A 25,987-nucleotide genomic window follows, 5' to 3' on the forward strand; every position below is an offset into this window, starting at 1 on the left:
AATTGCTTTACGATGGTGTGTTAGTTTCTGCTTTATAACAAAGTGAATCAGTTATACATATACATATGTCCCTATATCTCTTCCCTCTTGTGTCTCCCTCCCTCCCACCCTCCCTCTCCCACCCCTCTAGGTGGTCACAAAGCACCGAACTGATCTCCCTGTGCTATGCGGCTGCTTCCCACTAGCTATCTATTTTACGTTTGGTAGTGTATATATGTCCATGCCACTCTCTCACTTTGTCACAGCTTACCCTTCCCCCTCCCCATATCCTCAAGTCCATTCTCTAGTAGGTCTGTGTCTTTATTCCCGTCTTACCCCTAGGTTCTTCATGACCTTTTTTTTTTTTTTTCTTAGATTCCATATATATGTGTTAGCATACGGTATTTGTTTTTCTCTTTCTGACTTACTTCACTCTGTATGACAGACTCTAGGTCCATCCACCTCACTACAAATAACTCAATTTCGTTTCTTTTTATGGCTGAGTAATATTCCATTGTACATATGTGCCACATCTTCTTTATCCATTCATCCGATGATGGACACTTAGGTTGCTTCCATGTCCTGAATTTTTTAAAAAAGTGAATCTAGTTGGAGAAGAACAAGAGAGGTTTACTGGAGAAGCTGACATTTGCCATAGCCTTGGAGGATGGTGACCCAGTCAGGATGGGCTGTGTTGGGCTGCAGTGACAAACACCCTCAGAATGCTAGTGGCACGTGGCAACAGGGTTTATTTCTTCTCCTTGTCACACGTCCACTTTGGTCAGCTGGGGACTCTGCTCTGAGTTTCCTCCTTCCAGGGCCCAGGGGATGGAGCTTCTACCATCTGGAGTAGTCAGTGTGGCTGGGCAAAGAATGACCAGGACAGGAGGTGAATTACAGGCTGGCTGTTAAAGTCCCCATCCGGAAGGGACATGAATCACTTCCACTCCCCGTTCACTGACAGTGAAAACCATACCCATGTGCCTAATTTCAGGGACAGTGGAAGAGCTGAAATGGGGGTGACCAATCTGGTGGCATCTCGGCTCTCAGCATCTCCCAGATCAGTCTGCTCCACACTAGCTTTGTTCTCAGGCAGGTCCTTTCTAGATTAAATCAGTGTTTTCCCCAGATGAGTGACAACGCCAGAGAAGGGGGTGTAGGAGGGCTTTCTAGAAGGAGAAGAGAGCTTGGCCAAAGGTTCAGAGGTGAAGGAATGACGGTCTACTCAAGGGAAAGCGGTGAGTAACCCAGTGACTGAAGGACGGAGAGAAAAATCTGGACATGTCGGGGGACATCTCCGTTGACACATTGGGGAGGGGTGGTGAACTTGGCAGGCAGCGAGAGCAAGAGAAGGTTTAATTAGGCAGGACCTATGATTTAGGTTATTCAAGATGCCAGCCAAGCATGGGATGAAGGGAACGGAGAGGGTAGATGACAGAAGTGGGGCGGCTGGTGGGAAGCGGGGCAAGAACCACTGCAGGATCATCCCAGAGTAGCTGCATCAGGGCTGCCCCGAGCCGGCAGGTAAGTAGGTCTCTCTGCAAATACATGAAAGATATTTGTTAAATACATATTAACTGTGTACTGGGTTGAATCCTGTCACCGCTGCCCCACCCCACCCACCAAATTCATTTCCACCCCTCAGAATGTGACCTCATTTGGAAACACGGTCTTTGCAGAGGTAATCAGTTAGGTTCAGATGAGGTCATATTGCATTAGGGTGGGCCCTTCAGCCAATATGACTGGTGTCCTCATAAGAAGAGGAGAGATACAGAGACAGAGACACAAGGGAAGAAGGCCATGTGGTGACACAGGCAGAGATCAGAGTGATGCATCTATGGGCCAGGGAAAACCAAAGATGGCCTGCAAGCACCGGGAGCTGGAAGAGGCAGGGAAGGATTCTACCCCAGAGGCTTCAGAGGGAGCAAGGCCCTGCTGACACCGTGATTTTGGACTTCTGGCCTCCAAAACTGTGAAACAATACATTTCTCTTATTTTAAGCCGCCCAGTTTGTGGTAGTTTGTTACAGCATCCCTGACAAACTATTACAAACCAGGAGCAAAGAGACCCTGATTTTTATGGGCCAAAAGTTGTATACCTCTTCATTTCTGTTCAAAGTAAAAGATTCATTACATACCCTGAACATAGGCTAACACCTACCCTCCTTTGGAATTGTTTTCCTTTTGCAGATTTTCCCCATTGCTCACAACTGGACATTATATGTCAAGGATGCTCTCAGAGGGCTGGGAGAATGTACCTAGGTCCCCAGATAGAGATCCTTCCACTTGTGCTCCTGAAGCAAGTAGAGAGATCCCTTCCCCTCCCAGCAAAGTTTCCAAGCAAGGCTGCATAAAGTAAGGAGAGTTCAGGAATAAACGTTTGCATTCACTCACTTATTCGACCAATATTTACTGGATTTCTGTATGAATCAGGTACTTTGCAAGATGTCAGGAGAGGTGGGATGAGATGATGATGGTGATGATGATGATGATGGTGGTGACTAACATTCTCTCAAGGGCTTTCTATGTGCCAGGCACTGTTCTAGGAATTTTCACAGGTCCTTTACATGTAGTAACTCATATTTCTTACGACAACCCTAGAATTTAACTCTGTCATTATGAGTACATCTTCTCGATGAGGAGGCTGAGGCAGGAAATTATAGAACTTGCCCAGGGGTAGAAAGCTGGTGAGTGGCAGAGATGAGATACAAATGATCTGCAAAGAGATGAAAGTACTGGCTTCCGAGGAGGAGGGGGAAGTAAGAAAGTTGGGGGGTGGGGTGTGGAGGCGGAGAAGGCTACTGTTTTTCCTAACAAGCTTTGTAGAATTGTTAAGCCAGGACTGACCCGTGAGCAACTTGATAAATTAAACACTAAAAAGTTAAAGGAAGCGGAGATGAGGAAGTGGAGACTATGTGGATGGGCATCTATTTACAGAAGTTTGGGGAGGAAGAGGGAGAGGTTAAGGCTACGGTAACGGTAACCTGGGGTAAGAGAGGATTGTTAGGATGCGTCAGTGACTGCCGTGAATGTGTACTTGTTGATTAGAACGACCCACAAGAGAGGGACATATGGATTCTGGAGAAGCTCGAAGATGGGGGGCGGAGCCCAATACTAGAGCTGGGGGATGCTGGGTTTTCAGGGACACTTTCTCCTCTTAACGGGAGGGGAAAATATGGAACTGCAGCAGTGGGCTCATAAAATATGGTCAGAAGGTCTGACGGCTCCTCTTACCCAGAGGAGACGCAGAGAGAGGCAGGGTAACTCCCCAAGGTACCACAGCTCCTGGGTGTTGAAATCAGGCATTCTTCCCCTGAACTCCAGCTTTCTCTTGGGTCTCTCTCAACCCTGAGTACCCATGAACTCCACGAAAGAAGGCCGGGAATGAATGATGCCTATGGTCCTTTTAGTTAGAATAGTCTATGAAAAAAATTCTGGTGTTGCTAACTAGAAGTTTCCAGGGACATTAGTCCAGAAAATCCAGTCTCATTCTGTGATGGCTTTGTAGCACACGTGCATTTACTAAGCAAACCTAATTCTACTGCTGACCAGTGAGAAAGAGAAATAATTTAAACCGTTCAATACAATTGCACCCACATTTGGCTCCGAGAGCTTCTGCTGTCTCAGCTGGCCTGGGCTGGGGGATGCGGAGGTGCAGGAAGCTCTCAGTTCCCTGGGGCTGCTTCACAGGACGAGCATCTTCTACCCGTGCATGTGCAGCCAGGGTTGCCCCCACGTCAGTCCTTCCTACAGCGAAATGCAAGAAAACTGCTTCATCTGGTACTCAGCGCATCGCAGAAACAACAATGCATTGCAGCACTGAAGGAAAAAGTGAGCTGTGCTGGACCCATGAGAGGGAGTCTGGGACCCAAACGACACCTACATCAGAACTTTTCCAAGCTGATTTGGACTCTGCAACGATCTCCTTTCACCCTGGTCGAAGAACACCACACCTCTCAGAAAATTCTACTCCCCTGTAGAATTCTTCTTTTCTCCTCTCTTTGCCTCTGGTACCTTGTCTCCTCTGTCCTCTCACTTGTTCTCTGCTCATTGTCTTCCAGAAGGCTGGGGCTCCTAAGCACAAGCTTAGCCTCCCATTGGGCAAATCTGGCTGCAGGTCTGGGCTGCTCTGTATGCCCCACCCCCAAGTCTTCCTCAAAGCTTCCACTTGTTAATGAAGGAGTAGGCAGCCTATTCCACTTTTGAACTTGACCTTCTATATTTTTGCCAGGTAGTAAACCATAGGGGCTCAATAAATGTGTGTTCAAAGTCAAAATGGGGGAGGTAAGGGAAAATGGATGTATGTGAGTGGGGTAAAAGAAAGCTGGCCTGCGGACTGCTAGACCAGGGAGGGTGTTCCTACAGCAGGGCGGATCTGGAAGAGGCAAACTTTTTGTTCATTACCAGGTCCCCAGAGCCTAGAACAGAGCCTGGACAGAGCAGGTGCTCAATCCGGTTACCCGGTGAATGAGCTCAGCTTAACCTTCTCCTTGTGCAGATGGAGAAACTGAGCCTTGGGGCTCCTGTGCTATGAACCCCAGGGAAAGGACCTTGCCTTTTCACTCCTTTTCCCAGCAGCTGAGCACAGGACCTGGCTCACAGCAGTGGCTCAATAAATATTTGTGGAATGACAGAATAGGTAAATATCAGGGCCCATGCAGGCAAATGGGACGCACAGAAGAGAGGCAGGCCCCTGCCTTGAGCAAAGCCTGGGCTGGTGGAGGGAAGAGGTTTACCACCGGCAGGCAGACGGAGGGGGAGGGGCGCAGGTCCCTGCAAACACAAGTCTGGGCAAGGGGCCTGGGGACAACGACAGGGTCTTTTCTTCACCCATAAAATGATGCTCTCTCAGTGCAGTGATTCTCACCGGGGCTGCACATTAGAACCATCTGGGAAGCTCTTAAAAGACGTCCGGTCTGCCATCCTTGAGATTCTAATCGAACTGTCCTGGGGTGGAGCCCTGGCACGTACCTGATAAAAAAGAGTTCCGCCGGGCATTCTGACCTGCAGAGCGGCTTGAGAACACGGAGGCAAAAACCAGATAGCAGACAAGGCAGCTAAGCGTGGAAAGGGTGTTCAGTACAAGTTCTGGGATCCAGGAGAGGAAAGAGTGAGAATCCTCCCTTCCAGCCAGGGTCCTGGGGGCGGGGAGAAGGACGCCGGGGCGGGAAAGGGCGGGTGGGCTCAGAACTCGGGAGGAGGATAGGAAGCGGTACGGGGGGCGGGGGCTGGGCGGTGTCCAGGGTGTAGGATGGGCTGAGCAAGACGGACGTGATTAAATGCGAGCGTGCATTTCAGCGGAGAGCTGATGCAACAAGGCAGGGGCATGGGGTGAGAGTCGCAGGGAGCGGGTCTCCGGGAAGCCAAGGAGGCAGCTGAATGGGGTTCGGGAGCTAAGACCTGGAGGAAGTGGGGAGTCGCCCGTAAGGGATGTCAGGGCGTGGCGCGACGGGACTCGGAAGAAGAAACTCTGAGATGGAGATGGTCACACAGAGACACACGGAAGTCCGCATGCACACGCACGAGCGCGCACAGGCACACGCACCCGCGCACAAACGCATCCCCGGTGCACACACGCCCGCTGCACACGCCGAGGCCCCGGCCTTCCGGACGAAGGAAGGGACAGCAGAGCCTAACGGCCGCCGGGACCGGAGGCCCCTCCCCGCCGCGCCCCTACTCGGGCTTGCGCAACAGGCGGCGGCTCCGGCGGGCGCCCGCCGCGCGCTGCCCCAGCACGGCCAGGGGCGCCCAAGGGAGCGGGAGGAGCGCCCGCTAGGAGGGAGCGGCGAGGGGTGTGTCCCCGCTGCGAGCTGGGCCCGGGAGGGCGGGGGCGGGGCGAGGCGCGGGGGGCGGGGCCGCAGCGCCTATAAAATCGCCCTCCTCCGGGGCATAAACAAACCTCCCCTGGCTCCCAGCTCCGGCTCGGGAGCGCAAGCCTCTCTTCGCCGCTCTCCTCGCTCCCTCTGGGCGCCGCCAGCCTAGCTTCGGCTCTTTTTGCTTTTCTCTCTCAACCTCAGGTAAGCCTGACGCCCTCTTCCCGCCGGGCGGGGAGGGATCGGTCGCCCGTGGGTGCTGCTGCAGCTCCTGGACCGCCCTTTGTGGCCCCGCGGAGCTGCAAGTGCTCGGCTTCCCCGTGGCGCGAGGGCGAGAGCGAGCAGGGGCTTTGGGGGCGCGGGCACTGCCGGAGTGAGGGGTTTCGATTCGGCTACAAGAGGAAAAAAAGGTCCCCGTTCACCTTTCCCCTAGCTGAGGAAGTGGGATCCTGGGGGTCGGGGTCGGGGGTGGAGAGGCTCGGGGCACACCTTGCCCGCGCTCCCGGGGCCCTCCCAGATCACAGCTGGCGCCGCGGGCCGGGGGGCGAGCTGGAGCTGGGAGCAGGAGGAGGGACCAAGAGTGCGTGTGTCGGGGGCGGGGTGGCGTTTGTCCCTGCAGTGGGGTGTCTGGGGAAGGAGGGGTTGAGTGCGCGTGTGTAGAAAGGCGGTGGGCAGGGGTGAGCGGCGATGGGTTTGAGGCGGGAGAAGGGGGCGTGGGTGTGCCCAGAGTCAGGGTGCGTCCGAGGGGCGGGGGCCCATTCAGCCTGGGAGCCGGGGTGGGGCGCGCTTGTGTGTGTGTGTGTGTGTGTGTGTGTGTGTGGTGGGGTGGGTCCGAGGTGTGTCACAGCGCGTGTGACACGCGCGGGAGCGAGGGTGGCAGGGTGCGCCCCCCGAGGTGGCCCGGGGTGGGCACTGTGGCGTCGCGGAAGAGGTGGCCTGGGCCGGAGGGGTCGCGTGGGCATCTGGCGGCCCTGCGCCGGCCGGGGCTTCGAGTGGCGTCATTTTCGCCTCCGCCCACCCTCCCCCGCTTCGCCTCTCTCCCCTGCCTCCCGGGCCCGCCTCTCCTGCCCCCCAGGAGAAGAGCAGCTGGAGTCGCTCGGACGTTCCTCGGCCATCCGCCGCGGTCTCTGGTTCAGCCGCGGGCAGGGCGTGTGCAAAGCGGTGGGCTCCGGGGCAAGCGCGCGGTCACCGCTTGGGCCACGTTAGTGGCTCTTTTCCTTACCCCTCCCCCCCACGCCAACCCACCAGTCCCACTCGCCCGTCTGTCGCCTCTGCTGTCAGACGTCCCTGTGGGTCCGGGGCAGCACCGATTTGTGGCTTGGAAGGGGGAGGTGCCTGGCAGCTGGTGGGGGAGGGAAATCTGGTGGTGGAGGGCCCGGTTGTCTTGTGCCCGAGACCAACTCTTCTTCGCAGATGTCCTGGGCGCTTCAGTTTGAAGTTTGTTTGGTTCCTTTGAGTTACTGGGAGAGATTAAAGATTCAAAGAGCGTTCAGCCAGTGGCCACGCAGGAGGGCTGTAGCCTCCTCCTAATGGCCATTAGCCATACTTCACCTTCTCCTAAAGAGCAAAATATCTAAACACAAACCGAGTTCTTGCTAGGAAAAGTGCAGTTTCAAGGCACACCTTCCAGCACAGCCTCCTCCTGTAAAGAAATTCTGGAATCGTTACTGAGTTTCACAAACGTGAACTGAAATAAGCAAGGTACAGAGAGTGTCAGCCCCGGCACCTGCCTTCAAGGGGCTCACCAAGTAGGGCAGAAATGCAGGTGCGGGTGCAGCCCCCAGCCCTCTGTGGCGGTAACTGCTGGAGCGGAGTGGCACAGGGTGGGAGTCAGGGGAGGAGGGGAGGTAGAAGTGGTCCGGAAGTTCTGGGAAACCTCCAAAGGGACAGTGCTCTGGTGTAAGGATCCAAGCCTGGGATGTCCCTTCTTAGCTTTTAGGGACCTTGTCTCTCATTAGAGAGGGAGAAGGAAGGCGTTGCCTGCCTCGCCCCATCACTTGGCACCTGGGCCAGGGCCAGGCCCTTGGGCGGGGATCAAATACAGACGCTGAATGAATTGAATGGCTCCTTCCCTTCTGCCCCACTCCCTGATGATCCCACCGGCAGCCAGCATCCCAAGGAGGCAGTAGACCTTTTGGTGGTAGCATGTGCCTGGGCTTTCCAAGGAGACCTTGGAGCATCTCTTGGGGTCTCCTCTGCTGAGAAGCAAATCCAGGATTACTATCCATTGGTTTGATAATTTGGACTGGAATTAAAAACTCACACAAGTTACTGGTCCAACTTCTACCCATTTTACAGATGGAAACTGAGACAGGGAACGACTTACCAAGGATGAGCCGAAACTGGGAATCGGCTCTCCAAGACCCTTTCCAGGGGTCTCCTGGCTGGGATTGAAGGTGGTGAAAGGGGGTCTCAGTCTTGAGAGATTTATTTTCTGCTGTCAGAGGGGCAAAAATAAATTGGCTCTTCACTGAGTTTCTGGTGAGGAAACTTTCCAGACGGCATGTGGGTGATTGATTGATTGATTTTCAGTGTGAATTGTGTGTTCTTGAGAGATTAGCAGACTCAGTCTAGTGAGAAAGGGCTGCAGTCCCGCTAAGCGGTGGTTGATGGGTTTTGGGCTGCCTCCTCCAGCTTGGACCCCAGATCTAAACAGAGCTGGACCCCCCTTTCCCTCCCCTCAGTGCATTGAAATCTGGCTTGAGCTGCCTCAGCAAGGATGGGGAAGAAAGATCGCATTGTGTTTTTCTGATGGCCTGAAGCTGCAGTTCTTCCTTGGGACCCAACTCCAGAGAATCCCATCCAAGGCGTGACTCAGAAGGCCCTGTGCTTCAGAAAGGAAGCCAAGATGATGACTCAGCATCTGAGATTCTAGCAAGGAGGGGGCCTGACTCAGGCGGAGGGGGCCAGGGAGGGACAAGACCTCTCTCTCTTCAGATCAGTGGCTGTATCCTCGCATCCCCTCTCGTCCTTGCAAGAGCTCTGCTTGGGCTGTCTTGGCTCCATTGAATGGATGAGAAAACCAAGGCTAAGAATGTTTAAGGGACTTGCTTGTGGGCCACGTGACTGAAAGTGGGAGAGCCAGACTTAGAATCCAGAGAGTCAGACTTGAAAGCCTTTGTTCTTTTTCATGATAGCATGTTGGGGTATTGCATAAGGGTTTGAATGAAAAGTACAGAGAGGCAATCAGGAGCTCTGGGCCTCAGTTTCCTCCCCTGAAAAATGAGAATAACAGACACTGTCTCACTAGGTTGTGTAAATATGAATTGAGTTAATCCATGGAAGGAACTGAGAACAGTACTCGCCTGTAAGGACACTATGAGGGACATTGCTGTCAATCAATTCCACAAATGACAAGGCATTTCCTTGGCAATCAGTGGCAGGAACCTTTGTTCTAAACTTACCCAGACCAGTGGGAGCACCTGCAAATGCTGGACTCATGTTTTGCTTCTTGAGGTTTTTCCAAAAAGCTAGTCTTGGGCTTCCCTGGTGGTGCAGTGGTTAAGAATCCGCCTGCCAATGCAGGCGACATGGGTTCAAGCCCTGGTCCGGGAAGATCCCACATTGCCGCGGAGCAGCTAAGCCCGTGCGCCACAACTACTGAGCCTGCGCGCCACAACTACTGAGCCTGTGAGCCACAACTACTGAAGCCTGCGTGCCTAGAGCCCATGCTCCACAACAAGAGAAGCTGCCACAATGAGAGGCCCACGCACCGCAACAAAGAGTGGCCACTGCTCGTTGCAGCTAGAGAAAGCCTGCGCGCAGCAACGAAGACCCAACGCAGCCAAAAATAAATAAATAAAATAAATAAATTTATTAAAAAACAAAAAGCTAGGCTTATGCTGAACGCATAAAAATGTAATGGGAACCTTGTCTGAAATGCAGATTTCCAGGCCTAGTAGGTCTGGGATATGCCAGGAATCTGCATTGTTTCAAAGCTCCCTGGGCTGGGCTGGGGGTAGGGTGTACTGAAGGCAGCCAGAGTTGAGGATACCTGCTCCAGAATAATGGGTAGGGGGAGAGAAAAAGAAAGGGGTGGCCACATTTCTCATACTCCAGGGTCTGGGGACACAGTACTCAGTAAGTAGCTCTTATCTGGCTAACGTGACTTGTGATTTCAGGGCATCGCCTGGTTCAGTTGAGATAGGAGACTTCCTTGTCATTTCTCAGGTCAGAAAACTGAGGCTTGCGCAGGTCACTTGCTTGTCCAGAATCAAGTGATGGGGTTCTGTTCCACGTGAGCCGCCCTGGACCTTTCCCTGCCCAGATCCTTCTGGACCTGTCTTTAGAACTTGAACTTTGTTTCTTGGATTCATTTCAGGCGGCCCTTCCTGCCTCCCTGATCTCAGTCTGGTTCCAGCCCTGCCCTTCTACTTGCTCTTTCTCTTTATGTTTGGAGACAGAGACAGGCGGGTTGGCCATTTCTGCTGCAGAGCCTGGGGAGGTTAAATTCCCTGGACACTCACTTGGCCGCCTGCTGCGCCAGCCCAGGCTTCTCGGGGGGGGGGGGAGGGGGGCGGGGCAGGAGGGGTGGGAGGCTCTGATCAGGTGTGCATAGAGCCCAGCTCTCCAGGGTGGGTGCCTTGTGAGAAGAGACCTGGGTAACCCTGGGAATCTGACTTGGCACTGCAGAACAGACCAGATTACAGAATTCGGGTCCACACATAGGTCTCTCTTTGACCCAATCTTTGACTTCATCATTTACTGAAGACCTGCCAACCCCTGCTCACCCGGGTCCATCTCCAGGCGTTTCCATTCCAGCAGGGCTGTTCCTCCAGCAGGTGGTAGGGAATGGGGCTCCTTAGCAGTCTGGGGGCCTTATCTTTTATAGATTTTTTTTTCCTCCTTAAACCTGTGGAAACCTCTGTACATATAAATTTTACGCCCATGTGCAGCTCTGCTTAAAGAGGTGGATGGGGACCGGGGTTCCATCCTGTTCCCCCATCTTGACCCCCGACTCCACCCTGTTGGCTTTGAGAAGGTTCTGGGCAGCCCTCTCTGAATGTGGGTGTGAGAGGCATTCTTAAGAGGCAGGTAATTCTGAGGACTCTCTTAACTGGGAGCCCTCACCTCCTTTCCCCTCTCCTTATTAATCATTGAACTTGTCTCTTTTCTCCAGAAAGCCCTCCCTGGCCTTCCCCTCCAGGCAGGCAGGCTGGGTTAGGTACCCTTCTTGGATCATTCTGGGCTGTCTCCTTATTCACCCTTTTCCCCATAGACCTGAGAGCCTGGCACTTAGTAGGCACTCAATTAATGTTGGTCCAAAGGAAACCTCCACTTATTAAGGAAATAACTTGGGCCCTCTTGTGTAGGAAAGGTCGGAAGGCCATCCAGAGGGTAGAAGCAGCAAGACCAGTCGGGGAAGGATCTCGTCAGCGTGGCACTCATCCCATCTCGGGGACAAAGGGTTTTGTAGGAAGAAACTACATCCACATCCAATGCGAACACTGGCTCCGTCTGTGTGCTTTCCACAAATTATCTCACAGACCATCCAGTGCCGCCCATGCGTGTCCCGCAGATTCTCAGAAAAATCCTCTAACCCACCCAGCATCCTCCTTTGGACTTCTGTTATTCTGCTCATCCCTGCAGACGGTCTGATCTTCTCTCTGCCAAACACGTAGCTGGGCTGCCAAAACTCCGCTGAGACCTACAGGAAGATCCTGGGTGGTGTTGCAGGGAAGGGGGTGGGCGAGGACCAAGAGCTGGCCCCTCCCTCTTCCTGCTATTGTGTCCCAGACACACTCCCTGACCTTCTTGCTTGTTCTGTGCTCTGGCCGAACACAGACAAGTTCCATTTCAGCTCTAGACTGGTACCTGGGGAATGCATGCAGCTGGGGTGTGTCTTCTCTTTAGTGATTCCTTTTTTATTCTTTCAATATCAGACAGTTTGTTGAATGCTGCTGAGGTTCAACCCCCATGCAAAGCACCAGGGGCCTCGAGGAATTCTGATTGTCTGATCTTTTCCGCAATTGTGTTGTCACTGTTTTATTGACTTTCGAAAGTCCTATTTTTGACTTCCTTTCCCCTCAACTGGGGAACTTTCTTGAAGGTCCAGTGAGTCCAGCCATGTTTTTTACTAGGTTTATTACTTAAGAAAAACATTGAGAGTTAAGGCCACCAAGTTCCTCACCCTCCCCAGAGCCTTGGATTTCGAAAGGTCCAGAAAACATCAAGAGAACCCACGAACTGCCTGGTAGCTTGGCATCAAAATCTCTTTGGCAAAGAAAGGACCAAAGAACGCATTCACAGCAAGGCAGAGAGAGGCAAGGCATACCCCAAGGCTACTTTCCTTGAGGTTAATGCAGACGGGGGACTGTTCTCTGGAACCTTCTGGGGATCCCTGTATTCGGGGAAGATGTGGCGACAGCAGCACCCATTGATCCCCCCGCCCCCCTTTTAAATTCTGTTCTATAAAGAGCCCAGTGTGCTGGGAAAAACACCGCTTTCATGTGGCTTGGAAACTAGGCGTGTTCTGGAGCAGACAAAATCTGGACCACTGGCTGACCATCACAATCGATGCAAACTTATCAACAGTCGCTCCTGGGCCCTCTCTCTCTGCTTCACTGAAGGACTCCAGGAGGCTGTGGTCTGCCCGCCCCTGCCCTGCACACCTGCACCCACGTCGAAGGATGGAGTCTAGGCCTTAAGGGAGTCACATGGGCCTTGGCATTTGAGCCTCAGGTGACCCATCTGTAAGCTGGGATGATCAGATCCACATTCTCCCAGGGACCTCCTTGAGGAACAGATAGAACAATGCAGTGAACCCTTTTTCAAAGTATTGGGTTTGCCATGTCAGGAAGGCACTCTGGGGAAAAGCTAAACACAGAAGTCCTTCTGGGTATTGTGAAGGGAGAATAGAAAAGTCTAAGACGTGGACTGGCCCTCTCGTGGTGGCTCAGGGGGGCTGAGAACCTACAGGAAGATCCCGGTGGCATTGCAGGGAAGGGGGGCTCTCGTGGTGGCTCTGGGGGGCTGCCCACGGTAGAGGGAGAAACACATGACTCCCCCAGCTGATCCACACAGGAGAAGCCTCCTGGGCACACATATAGCCCATCCTCAGCACATCCTTACCCCGGGGCTGGGTGCACGGTATGTGTGTCTATTTAGAGCAAGCTGGTGTCATGGTCAACTGTCCCCTTTAAGGTTGCTTTAAGCTGTGCTATCTTGATGCTTGGTGACTTGGGGTACATTTCATAATCTCTCTGTGCCTCCGTTTCCCTGTCAGATTGTTCACGATAAGGTCCACCTTCTAGGGTTGCTGGAAAGCTCAAAGGAGGGACAGAGTTTGGAGCCCAGGAGGAGCCATAGAAGTTCCTGTTGCTGCGATCCTGCTGTGTTTGTGCAGGGTTTTGGCCACTCTTGCTGAGATGGGTGTATCTTGGGGCTCCCAGAGCACATCCTGGATGTTTGTCTGCTGGACACCCCCGCCCTGCCTCGGGGGAGTTCTAGGGGCCCCGCAGAACTTGCAGATAGGTCCCCCTGTGTGGCTTGCTAGAAGAGTGCCAGAGCTGGAGGGAGACTCCTGTTTTACGGACAGGGAGGGGTCGAGGCCGGGAGGAGAGGTTCTTCCAGGTTCCCAGGGCAGATGGATCCAGGCAGAGCCAAGTTGCATGGGGCCCTGGATGGACCCCAGGGTGCACGGCCCTTTTGTCTGCGTGCAGCACCCTCTGGCCTAGGCTCCCATCCATCCTGAGTTTTGGGGACCATGTGCTGTCCATAGAACACACGCCACATATTTTGTAGAAGGGAAGCCAAGGCCCAGGGAGGGGATGAATGACTTGGGGAAAGTCATGTGGCAGGGTTCCCATGCCCCGACTCCTAAGCAGTGTTCCTGCTGCACTACCAGGGTTTTTGAGAATCCCAGGCTCTGTGTCCCCTCGCTCTCCCGGTGACTGGTTAACAGCTCTCACGTGACCTCATTGCCTGAGATGCCTCTGCCCGCTGCCTTCCCAGTCCCCGAGGTCACCTACTTCCCTCCTCTGGACAGATCTCAGTCTTGGCTTCCCTGGAACCCATGAAGTCCAGCTAATTGCTGACTGACTCCTGGGTCTGTTGAACTGGAAAGGTATTTGCCCGCCCCCCTTGGGCCTTTGTTACTCATTGACCCGCGTGATGGTGCATTGGGTCTGATTGCTGGAAACCGATGTGGCACCTGCTGAAGCTCTTCTCTGTGTCCCCTGCTTGCTGGGCCACTCGGGGACTAAGAATGTAAAAAAACATAGACTATGTCCCCACAGCTGTCCGCGGTCTCTGAGGCAACCAGAAAAGTGCACTGATTAACTAAGCAGCTATTTGCCAGATGCTGTGTGCCATAGTTTCATTTAAGCCCCGCTGCTACTCGCTGGGAACAGGAGTTGTTATGCCCATTTCATGGATGAGCAGACTGAGGCTCAGAGGTTAGATCACAGAGCCAATCAATGGTGATGCCCAGGTCTGACCCTCAAGTCTTCCCCCCTAGCTCCTGGCTACCTTTCACTTCTGCGATGTTGGTTTTCTCAGAATTCCTTCTGGGCAAGTAGGTGGGAAAGGAAAATGTGGTATAAACCAGTCGGGCAGCTGGCGTTGTGACCTGGAGCCCTGTTTTGGGCACGGCGTGGGGTTTTAGCAGAAGGAGGCCTGTCCCAACCTCATTTCCTGTCTGGAGCAGCTTCCTTCTGTGCTGAGACACAGCTGGCAGGTACGGCCCCATCCCCATGCTACAGGCTGGAGCAGAGGGCCGGGGGTCGGACTCCTGGGCTCCCACCCCTGTGCCCTGTGCGGCCTGGCCCTGTCACCCCCTGTCCATTGCATGATTGCCTCAGCCCTTTTCAGTCCGACACTCTGCGCTGGGACTCTTCAGGAGGCCGTGGAGAAGGGCAGGGACGGCCATCCAGCGCTCGGCCTCAAGTGCAGGGAGAGAGCTTGCTGAGCCAAGTGGGGCCTCAGGTCGGCTGCGGGGAGTGACCCTGGGTGTGACCCTCCGAGTGGCACCTGGAGGGGGCGGGGGCACCAGCCAGAGCACCCAAATCAGGTCACCTCCCATCGGTCCCTGACTTGTCACATAATAGAGCTGTCAACGGAGCTATCAGGGGTCCTCTTTGCTCAGTGCCTGTCGCATGAGAACCTACCGTACGGGAAAGCCACCTCCGAGTAAATTGCCGTACAGTCCACGCTTCTTGGAACTCAGATGGTCTTTGAGGGCTAGTCTTGCCAGGGGGGCGGTGGCAGATGATGGGAAGGGGGAGCACGAGGGGCTGCTGGGAGATATCCCTGGCTTCACCCAAAGCATGTCAGCTTTCTTCTTAAAAACAATCAATTTTTATGTACTGAACTTCCTTTTAAGGTTTCCTTTAGGCAAACAGCTTTTGAACCAAAAGTTGGCGAAGTTTTTGGATTGAGGCAACAGAGACAGGGTAAGGGCTGGCCTCAAGTGGCCTAAGTCGGCAGAGCTGGGTGACAAGCAGGCTGTCTTCTTGCTCCTCCAGTAGCTCAGGGAGGGCGGTGGGGGCCATGGGGAGAGGGAAGGTTCAAGGTGCACCTTGTGCAGCGCATTTGGGCAGCCTTGGTTATTGCGGGCAGTGACCTAGATGGAGGTCCTGGCCAGCTCTTCCTGTCGGGACAATTGCAGTTACGGTTATCAGCTACAGGCTGCCCCGGACCTGCAGGCACACCCCTGCCCCGGACAAAGAGAACTGGAGCGTCTCTCTGCTTTATCTGGTCTCCCTGCAGACTTCAGGGTCCTGGGGACCTCACTAGCTGCTTCTTGGTCTAGGCCAGGGTGTCTCAGCCTCTTCCCTACTGGGACCAGATAATTCTGCTGCGGGAGCGTCTTGTGCACTGCGGGACGATTAGCAGCTGCCCTGGCCTCCACCCACTAGATGCCAGTAGCGTTGCCCAGTCATGACGGTCAAGAATGTCTCCAGACAGCGCCAAATGGGGGGGGGGGGAAAGAATCACCCTCGTTTAGACAAACACCGGGATAGCTCTCTGTGGGCTCCGCCCTGAGCCCCCCAAGGCCCTGAGCACATGGGGGGTGGGGCTCCGGGAGGCCCCCTCACCCAACCCTCCCAAAGCAGCGATTCTCAGATGCTGATGTTTAAGGGATTCGTGCCAGTTTTCAACCCACTGTCTCTTGGGGTCTGGGAAGCTGGGTTGTCGGAAGGAAAAGAAGGTGTGGAGTAAAGAGATTTCTCTGGGAGCATGTTTGGGAAGCCAGGAAGGCTGGACTTGAACTCTTTCTTGTTCTGAAAGAGGATGAGGGGGCAGTTGGAGGCCAACACTCTAGTGGAATCATGGCATCTGGCAGCCAAGGAGACCTGAGCACACCGGGCTGAACTGCAGCCTGGGATGAGCCCTTATAAATGTAGACCTGTTTTCAAAGCGGTTCACTCTTGTGGCCTAGTGATCATGTAAGAGTGAATTTACGTACAAACATTGCTCTGAAGCTGCACAAAAGCCGTTCATCTATCTATTCAACAAGCGAGTTGAGGCCCGACTTTGCACCTGGCCGTGATGCTAGGAGCTACAGGTAGGGAAGGGAATGGGCCGGGAAGGCTTCCTGTCCTAAGGAGCTCGCACATGGGGCTGAAGGAGGCCTGCCCGGGCCCGCGCAGGGGGTAGCGGGAGACCCCGACTTCATCCCTGGCTTCTGAAGGAGCCCCCGTGAAATGTAAAGTCCTTTCCCTCTGAGCACGAAGGGTGGCGTTGCCAGAGCCCCGGGCTTCTGGAAGTCTCCCTGGGCTGTGTAGGCGAGGTGTCCCACGGCCAGGGTCTCGGGACCACGAACACGCTGAGTTAGCAAGGCCGACAGACCTTGGCTTTTCATGCCTCCTGCTTCCAAGCTGGCAGCTGCCCAGCAATGTTCACAAGTATAAAACCGACTTTGTTTTCAGAATGTTCTGGAGCCTGGACTCCAAAGGCTGCATAAAGGCATTCTTGTGGGGCTGGTTATCTACTGGGGAAAATCGTGCCGGGGCCCCAGACCCGAGCGTCCCAGGGGATCTGCCCACGGAATGCCATGTACCGGCGGCGCAGGGCTGGGTGCCGGGCGGCCCCGGCTCTGTCGCCCGCTGACCTCTGAGAGGTGTGTCACAAAGAGCGCTCTTCTGGGTTCGGGGAGCTGGATCTTCAGGAGCCCCGGGCTGGAAGTTCAGAGACTTGCATTCTCTCTCTGGCCGCTAACATCTGTGGGGAGCTTGGGGCGAGGTCCCCATCCTGGAAAGGAGCAGCGTGAGGGCCGAGGTCAGGCGGCTTTTCACCAAGTACCCGATTCGGAAGGTCTGGGTCTGTGACCTGAGGGTCCCTGGCCTCCTCCTGTCACTTATTCTTTACCCCATCTCGTCGGCCTCTGCCTGCAGCATGGAACCCTCATTCTGGGCTCTTTGTGCCTCACCCCGGTACTGGTGGGCGCTTTGTTCTCCCAGTTTGACTATTCATCCGTAACGAGAAACGTTTATGCCACCAGGTCCTTGATTAGGCACCCAGGTGTGTGCTCAGTAACTGTCACCACCCAAGCCTCGCTCCCCAGGGAGTCGATTATGGTGGCATTTCCACCAGCCGAACTCTGCTCAGCTTAGCTCTTTTGGTTCTTCTGCACTTGCCTGGGTGTCAGAGCCAAGGAGGACCTCTTCTGCCCCACCCCGATCTCTGCCCCCATCCCTACCCTCCCCACCCCTGCTCTCCCACCTCCGCTCTGGCTCGTGAAGTGCTTTTTGCCTCGAAAGTCCTTTTTCTTTCAAAATCCTCCTGAGTGTTCAGTGTCAGACCCCTTGGCTTGAGGTGCCCCCTGCCCCCTGCCCCGCAGCAAGGAGCAGAATGCCCTGCACAGGGGTGGACGCGGGGGCATCTGCGTGGCCGCCCCTCTGTTGGGGCCCCTCTAGTTTGAGGAGGAAGCTAGTGCCACGCCTGCCTGTGGCGGGCCTCCGCGACCTTCTGTCCCCTTTTGGTCGTCAAGCTGGGGCTGCCTGACTTTGGGCTCGGCGATGTGGGTCTCCTTCTAAAATGCAGGGAGAAACGTCCTCGGTGTGGTGGGTGGTCCTGGACTGGGTGTGAGGGCCTGGTTTTGAGTGTAGACGCGTCCGTAAGCCTCAGTTTCCCATCCTAGGAAATCTACTCCCCTGGGTCCCCAGGGGCGAGAGTGGGATGGGATGGGGCGGTGGGGAGGAGGTAGGAGCTGCTGGGCTGTGCAAGAGAAGGCTTGCTTCCTGGCCTCAGATTTGCTCCTTTCCGAAAACATCTGTCAGCAGGAAGCGCTAACCTCCTACGCTCTGTCCCTTTGTAGGCAGGTGACAGCAGGGTCATGTCTCGGGAGCTGCAGGACGTGGACCTCGCTGAGGTGAAGCCTTTGGTGGAGAAAGGGGAGGTGAGTGGAGATGCCCCTGCTTAACCCCATCCCGTGCCCACTTGTACACGGGCATACGTGTGTGCACGCTAGGAACACGCATGCATGTACACTGCCACGTGTGTATACATGCGCACACGCGCACATGTCCACTGCTTCCTGGTTTCCACAGGTCACCTTGTCCCGGAATGCAAAGGGACAAGCAGTACCAGTCCAAGTCCCAGCTTGACTCCCGAGGGCTAAGGCACTGTGGCCAGGCCTCTCGCCCGCCGCTGGCTTTTCTGCCCTCACCTCACTGATCTCATCTGTGAAGTAAGGACATCGAACCAGAGTTCCTCTAAGCACCTCCACCTCTGGCATCCTGTGATTCTAGAACCTGCAGCATGAAGCCCATTGTCCATCGACTCTGTCTGCCCCATAGTTTAGAGGTTAAGGCCACATACACTGGGACCAGACTATCTGGGTTCAGATCCTGCCTGGGACACCCTGCAGCTTTGTGACCACTGGCAAATCCTTCAACCTCTTTGTGCTCCAGGCCCCCAACTTTAAAAAACAGTGACACTAGGACTTATGTCATGGGGCCAGGGTGAGGATAGAGTGGGTTAATTCATGTGGAGCCATTAGAAACCTGTCCGCCCTGAAGGGGACCAGCTTTGCTCATGAGCTCTTGCTGCTACAATTATTACCATCTTTTTGGCCAAACCTTTCAGGTCTACAAGGCCTCCCTGTTGGAAACAGAAGCCCCTGCCCTACAGCCCAGCCTGGCACGATCCATCCTGGACCGGCTGTGGATGGATGTGAAAGCCTTTTCATTTACATAGTTGACACTGTATTTTTAAACTATGTTCATGTCCCAGTTCTCACGGAGCCTCATAACGGCCGGTGGTGAGACACCTTTTATAAAATGTAAAGCTCAGGTTCAAAAGTACAGTTACTCTAAGGTCAATTAATGCTTTTGAAAGTAATAATTAGCATGCATGAGCCACGTCCTGTGTGCCTGTCTCTGGGCCAGTCATACTTCGTGGATTTTCTCCTGCTAAACGGAAGGATAAGGCTGTGGTTGATTAGAGACTAGGTTCATTGATTGTTCCCATTTTACAGAAGAGGAAACTGAGTCTCCAGGAGGTTAATTTGTCCTCTTCGGTCGGTCACATGGTTACAAAATGTGGGGCATGGAGCCAAGCTCAGGCCAGCTGCCCCTGGAATGGGCTTATTTAATTCCTTTATGACTCTGCTAGTGGCTGCTCTGTTTTAGGTCCATTATTTCATGGACTTTTCATTATGAAGGTGAGAGGAAACTTTCTATTTCCCATTATATAGATAAGGAAACTGGTCTTGTTGGGAAGGGAATTTCCCAAGTTCATTTGGATAGGTGACACAGCTAGTACTAGAAGCCAGGCCAGGCAAAGCTGCAGAATGCTTGAGATCATTCCCATGCTAGGGGTCTGCAAACATCTGCTATAAAGGTCCAGATGGTAATATCTTAGGCTTTCAGGACCACATGGTCTCTGTTGTAACTACTCAGTTTTACAGTTACGGCATGAAAGCAGCCCTAGACAATATGTAAGCAAATGGGCTCGCTGTGTTCCAATAAAACTTTATTTACAAAAAAAAAGTTGGAGGAATGGGGAGGGCCATAGTTTGCCAACTATAATACTATTCACTATTCATGCTGCAAATCCATTTCCTCTTCTGTCTGAATCTTTGACACAGTATTGAAAAGCAAACAAACACATACACAAAAAACCCCTAGGTGATACAAATACATATCAACATATTCTTATCCCTTTTGAAAAACCATATGAAATAGTATACCATGCTTTGCTTTATTTATTTAACCACCTATGTTGGAGACCTTTCCAACATCAGTCCATAGAGCACTTGCTTCTCTCTTTCCAGTGTCACAGTGTTCCACCACGTTTATTTGACCAGTGCCCTGTATGTGGACACTTGGGTCCACGTTACCATTACCAGCAGGGCTGCAGGATGTTCATACACTCGTTGGATCTTACATGTACACCATTTCATACACATGCAGGTGCAGCTCTAAGGTAAACTCCCCAAGTGGCATCGCTGAGTGCAAGGGTAAATGCATTTTTAAACACAGCATTTATATATTTTAGGCAGCATAGTGCTACCCTTGGAAAATTTTACTTCTCAAACAAACATCTAAAAGATTATCAACTCCATGTTACATGTCAGTCTGTCTCTAAGTAGATATGGACCCTTTCTTTCAAGGTTTAGATCGAAGTAAACCTTCCAATTCCTTAGATTGACTCAGCAAAGCGTTTTTAATTAGGTTTGCTATTGGGAAGTTCTTCCTGATGTCTGTCCTCAATCTGGATGTCCTCTGCACTCTTGTTAACATATTGAAGGTTAGTGTTGTTCAGAATAGCTTTTCTACTCCCTCCTAGCAACACACACACACACACACACACACACACGAAGTATTTTTGGCCACATTTGCTTCCACCTGAATTTATCAAACTCCCTAATGTTCTTAACCCCAGCCCCAGGGGGTGTGAAGCTATTTTAATCTCCCTCAGCAGGCGGCTGTTACAATCTTATCTTCCAACCCCTGGCTGTCCCAAGGGGTCCTCCTTCCCCTTCCGTCACCTCTTTTGCCTTTTGCTCTGCTGGGCTGTTTTCTTTCATGGTGGGTAGTGGTGGGTCTAGCTGGGCCTCCGCTTTCAGGGGGTGTTTGTTTGAACTCCATCTCTGAGCTGAGAGGAAAGCATGCCAGCAACATCTCTTGGAAACTTTGGCCCAGGGTGGTTCCAGCTCCAACTCTGAGCTGTACTTTCACTGCTACCCAGGGGACAAGGGCCCCTTTCCTGTCTTCCTGGGCTTGGCCTGCCAGTGTCAGCTCTGGTGAAAGATGGAATTTGGGCTGGACACTCAGAATTGTTGGATCGAGGGAAATGCTCTCTTCTCCTCTTCCACCCATGAGAGACTGGGTTTTAATCTAGATGATGGGCTGTCGTGGAAGAAATTTAAAGGCAGGAACATGGTCAGGTTTGAGCTTTAAAAGTGTAGCACATAGGTTGAGACAGAGAGATCAGTTAATAGGCAATTACAGTCCTGTATCTCTCAAGCTTGTGGTCAGCTTAGACCTTCAGATCTTTTTTCATTAAGGCTGTAGTCAAAAAGGAATCCATCTACTGTGTCTACTTTTCTGCTGGACTGCTATTCTTTGAGATGAGAAGTCTCTCTCTCTGTAAGGCATTAGAGAGGCCCCACAGAGGACATAGGGTAGATATAACAGACTCAGGGCATGGAGAGGTCCATGTGTTCTGACATTATTTCTCTGCCCCGGGAAACTGATGAAACTGACCATCTCTCTTGTCTTTCCACAGACCATCACTGGCCTCCTGCAAGAGTTTGATGTTCAGGCAAGTAGAAGACGTGGCTTCCCTTCCCCCTTTCCTACTCTGTCTTCTCTTTTTTCCTCTTTCTCCCATTGGTTAGATCAGTGTTCAGATGTTAGGGGTAAGGGGAGAGAAGGAAGTGGCCTCAGCTGATTCCCCACTCTCAGTTTCTCTCCCCGGATAGAAGCGCGTTTGAGTTCTGGCCAAGGGAGTAGGAGCCAGTTACCCGCTGTGAAAGCAGGACAGATATCCAGCCCTGCAGAGCTGGGCAGAGCTGTGGGGCATGTGTGGAGGAAATGGCAAGACACTGAGTGGGCTTGGGACCCTGTGATGGGAGGGAATGGAGGAAGCAGAGGCTTGATGTTCTGGGCTCTGCCTGGGCAAGTGAAACCAGCCTTCTCTGTGGTTTTCTGGCTCCATCTCTGCTCCAGGTTGACATGAGAGCAAGGTGGGAGGTGCATCTGAAGGTTTGTCCAAGAACAAGTTTTGGGGAGAGTGGGTTGGCCTCTCATGGCCCAGGGGCGGGTCAGAATCTCAGGAACTGTAAATCCTGGACTCATTATCCCAAAGCTGCATGGGCCCCATTCTGTGCCGGGTCCTGGGGGTGGAGCTAGAAGCCTGAGCACATCCGGGTCTTGTGCGCTTCCCGGAGAAGACAGGACCAAAGACAGACCAGATGCAGGCCGTTGCGCTCACCTGGAACTCTGCCTGCACATCACACAGGTGCCCCGGCTTCCGGCCCATTCTGAGCCCTGCGTCTCCATCGTACCTTTCACCCCCTTCCTCCCCAAATAGCTCACTCATCCTCCTGAATCTCGTGTTTCGACGATCGGCCCACCATCCACCAGAGGCTGGGAATCTTGGCGTTGTCTTTGGAAGGAAGGGGAAAGAGGGAGAGGGGTTGGAAACGTTGGCTGGTGTGAAATCAGGGAGGTGAACGTGCGAAGAGCACACTCAAGGTGTGTGGGCCTTGGTGCACTTATGCGTCATCCTGGCTATACCTGGAGACCACCCTGACCCGCGCCCGTGGAACCCACGGGGTGTGTCCGAGGTGTTGGTTTCCGTCCGGCCGTTTGTCCTCTGAGGCCAACACATCCTACTGTGTAACATTGACTTGTTCAGAGCACACTTATTACACCACCACTGTGCACCAGACCCTGGACATCCAGACGTGTGGCACCTGAACTCTGCAGGGGACATCCCACTGAACCCCAGCAGCGCTATGCAGTCGGGATTGCTGTCTCCATTCTTAAAGCTGGGGAAACAGGCTCAGAGGTTAAGCGTGCCTGGCCCTCAGTTGCACGGCTAGCACAGTGCCCTGTGTGATTTGACCATGAAACCTGCTTTTACAGCCTCCTAGCAGCGTCTGTGTCAGGGCCAAGAGCAGGCAGCCTGAGCAAGGGTTAGCAGCCTTCACGTGCCATGGACTTAAGAGCGGTGCTGGCTTGGCTTGAAGGCGACTCCGTGAGCTGGCAGGGATGCCGCCCGCCCGAGGGAGGTCCTACCAGCCTGGGGCCCTCTCGCCGCCCTCGCTGTCAGTGGGCGTCTGGGGCAGGCTGCAGGGACAGCTTGGGCTGGGACAGGTCATTTCCACCCCAGGGGTTTGTGATGAAAAGCAGCTGAGCCTGGAGATGCCCTCTCACCCCCCGGGAGCAGCTCTCTGACTCATCAGCCCTGGGTTTATAGCGTCACTGCTGTCCCAGCCTCTCGGTGCATCTGCAGTGGATGAACTCAGATCAGGGCTGCCATCTCCCCATTTTATGAATGAAGAAACTGAGCCACCCAGACGGTGAAACTTGCCACAGTCAGGCCACAGCTGAGATGTCATGGCATCTTGAACAAAAGCATCTTTTTTTCCTTCGTTTTTGAGTCAGGCCAACCGGATTTAATTCTAGCTGACCCTTTCAAGGTGTGTGCCCTTGAACAAGTTACTCAGCTCTTCTGAGCCTCCCTTACCCTCCATCTGTACAATTATTAAAACGGTAAGAATGACTGATTTTGAGCCCTTACTATGTGCCAGGCACTGTTCTAAGCATGCCGCCTTTAATTTAATTTAATTTAATTTAATTAAGTGCGCTCATTTACTCTTTGCAAGAGCCCTGGGTGTGGGTTCCGATATCATCTTATTACAGATGAGTGGGGCCTCCAGGTCACGCAGCCAGGGAAGCCCCCCCCAGACTTCAGGGCGCCCTCCCTGTCTCTCCCGGCCGTAACTCAGACACCAGTGCTGTTCACAGCGGCGCTTACTGCTCAGAAAGCAGAGGCCACACTCTCTGCAAGAATGCAGGTTATAGGCATGGATGGACATGTGGAAGTGACCCTTAGACTCTGGGGTCTGGGAACCCCCTGAGCCCCCAGCTCCTCCCTGCACATGTCCCCGGGGGTGGGAAGAAACGTGGTCAGACCTCCAGGCACACTTTCTCCTCTGGGGTCACTGCTGGTGGGGGGTCAGCGGGGTGGTCTTGACTGAGTCTGAAGAGCTGGAAGCCAGGCCACCCGGTGGGCTCAGCCCACCTTTGTGCAGAGGAACAGAGAGGGACCTGGGATGGGTAGGACAGCTCCCTGGGTCTAAGACTGAGCCAGGAGGGGTGGTTATGAGCAGCTCAGGCCCCAGGACAATGGCTAGTCACTCAGCCCCACCCATCAACAGACCATGTCCGGTTCGTTTGTCCAACTGTGACTCAGACTGTCAGCTCCCTGCACCTTCTAGGCCATCAAAAAATGGGGGGACCCGAACCCATCACTTCACTGGCTGCATCGGCACCCGGAACACAGACCTTGGTCTTCAAGGAGCGCTTGGTCTCATGGGACATGGCCTCTGGTTCTACTCTTTGTTATACTTGTTTAAGAAGAAGAGAGTCAGGGTTCGGAAGTCGCTTGCCTGCGGTCCCCTGCAGTGACAGGAAGGTGGCACCAGACCCCGGGCCTTCCCTCTTCCAGCCCTGAGAGCTTCCCGTTCTGCCCGCACCTGATGAGGCTGGTTTAACGGTGCTTCCTGCGAGCCAGGCCCTGTGCTAAGGGCTTCCCAGCCAATATCTCATTTAACTCCTCAACAACAGCATAAGCAGGGGTACCGTTATCTTCATCGTTCAGATGGGGAAACTGAGGCCGGAGGCTGGGACTGGACATCCCACCCAGGTCTGTCTGAGCGGGAAGGAAGCCCGTGCTCTTACTGTGCTGTTCACGGGCCGAGGTCTCTGCCTCTCCTGTCCCGGGCCAGAGCTCCGCCCGCTGGTCTCTTGTCTCACAGGACACTGGGCACATGGGGGTGCTCCGGGAAAGTGGGAGGTGAATAGGTTGTCTCCAGGGGTCCCAGGTTTGGCTCACCCAGCCCCTCAGTTTACAGCTGGGGAAACTGAGGGGCAGAGAAAGAGGGGAATCGTTTGTCCAGGGTTGTGAGGTGCGGGGAGCTGAGGGTGATGGCATCTGATCCTCTGTCTGACCGTTTCCCACCCTCGTGAGAACAGGGAGAGACGAGCGACAGGGCAGTAGAGCTGCAAAGATGCAGCAGCTGTGGCAGGGGCGGCCCTGGCTGCTTGATGGGCTCTGGGGGCTGTGAAGCTTGAGTGGCAGCCCCAGGGATTGGCTGGTCATTCGGGGCTGGGCTGGGTGGGGCTCCGGGCAGGGAGACTAACGTACTTTCTCTGTCATTGAAATGTCAGCTCTTGGTCCTCCCGCCACTGAAGCAGCTATCCGCTCTGTGGTTTTGTCTTCCCACAGCAGCCTTGTGATGTCCCTCCTCCCCAAGGTCAAGGCCACAGATTCACCCAGACTCGAGAGCCGGCTTTGCCCTTTCTTGGCTATTTGACCCAGAGCAAGATGCTTCACCTCCCTTCAGCCTCAGTTTCCTCATCTGTGAAATGGGGAAAGTCGCTCCAGCCTTGTGTAGAGAGGACAGTGACGGAGGGGAACCCTGATGTGATGTTTCCCAATCAGTATTGGTCCAATAACACACCCGGTCTACCAACTGTATCATGAAGTTTTTCCAATTTTTATTTTTGTGTGTGTGGTGAAACACATACAAAATTTACCATCCTAACCATTTTTAAGTGTCCACACTTCAGTGGCATGAAGTACATTCATAATATAGTGCAACCATTACTTCCATCCATCTCAGAACTCTTTCTTTTTTAAAAAAATTTTTAAAATTAATTTTGTTATTGAAGTATAGTTGATTTACAAAATTGCATTAATTTCTGCTGCACAGCAAAGAGACTCAGTTATACAAGTTTATACACTCCTTTATTATATTCTTCTCCATTATGGTTTATCCTGGGATATTGAATAGAGTTCCCTGTGCTGTACAGTAGGACCTTGTTGTTTATCCATTCTACATGTAATAGTTTGCATCTACTAACCCCAAACTCCCAGTTCCTCCCTCCCCCACCCCCTTCCCCTTGGCAACCTCCAGAACTCTTTCCATCTTGCAAAACTGTAACTCTGTCCCCATGAAACACTAATTCCCCATTCCCCTCCCCCCAGCCTCTGGCAACCACCATTCTACTTTCC

General features: G+C 53.4%; 1 protein-coding gene and 1 long non-coding RNA gene across 2 annotated transcripts in view; one reads left to right on the plus strand and one right to left on the minus strand.

Moving 5' to 3' along the window:
• Positions 1-264: 264 nt before the first annotated feature.
• LOC102998470 (uncharacterized) lies at positions 265-5,062 on the minus strand. The gene is made up of 3 exons (XR_451621.2): positions 4,950-5,062; positions 3,576-3,725; positions 265-1,517 (listed from the first exon to the last, which is right to left on the minus strand). It is a non-coding gene; the product is annotated as an uncharacterized LOC102998470 (long non-coding RNA).
• Positions 5,063-5,851: 789 nt separating this feature from the next.
• The window catches only part of NDRG1 (N-myc downstream regulated 1), a 56,109-nt gene continuing 35,973 nt past the window's right edge, over positions 5,852-25,987 (plus strand). The window contains exons 1-3 of the mRNA XM_057531790.1: positions 5,852-5,995; positions 18,051-18,131; positions 21,467-21,502. Coding sequence (XP_057387773.1) covers positions 18,069-18,131; positions 21,467-21,502 — 99 coding nt within the window. The 5' untranslated portion in view covers positions 5,852-5,995; positions 18,051-18,068. The remainder of the gene's footprint in view (positions 5,996-18,050; positions 18,132-21,466; positions 21,503-25,987) is intronic.

Source organism: Balaenoptera acutorostrata, chromosome 17 (assembly GCF_949987535.1).
Source record: "Balaenoptera acutorostrata chromosome 17, mBalAcu1.1, whole genome shotgun sequence".
Classification (NCBI taxonomy): domain Eukaryota; kingdom Metazoa; phylum Chordata; class Mammalia; order Artiodactyla; family Balaenopteridae; genus Balaenoptera; species Balaenoptera acutorostrata.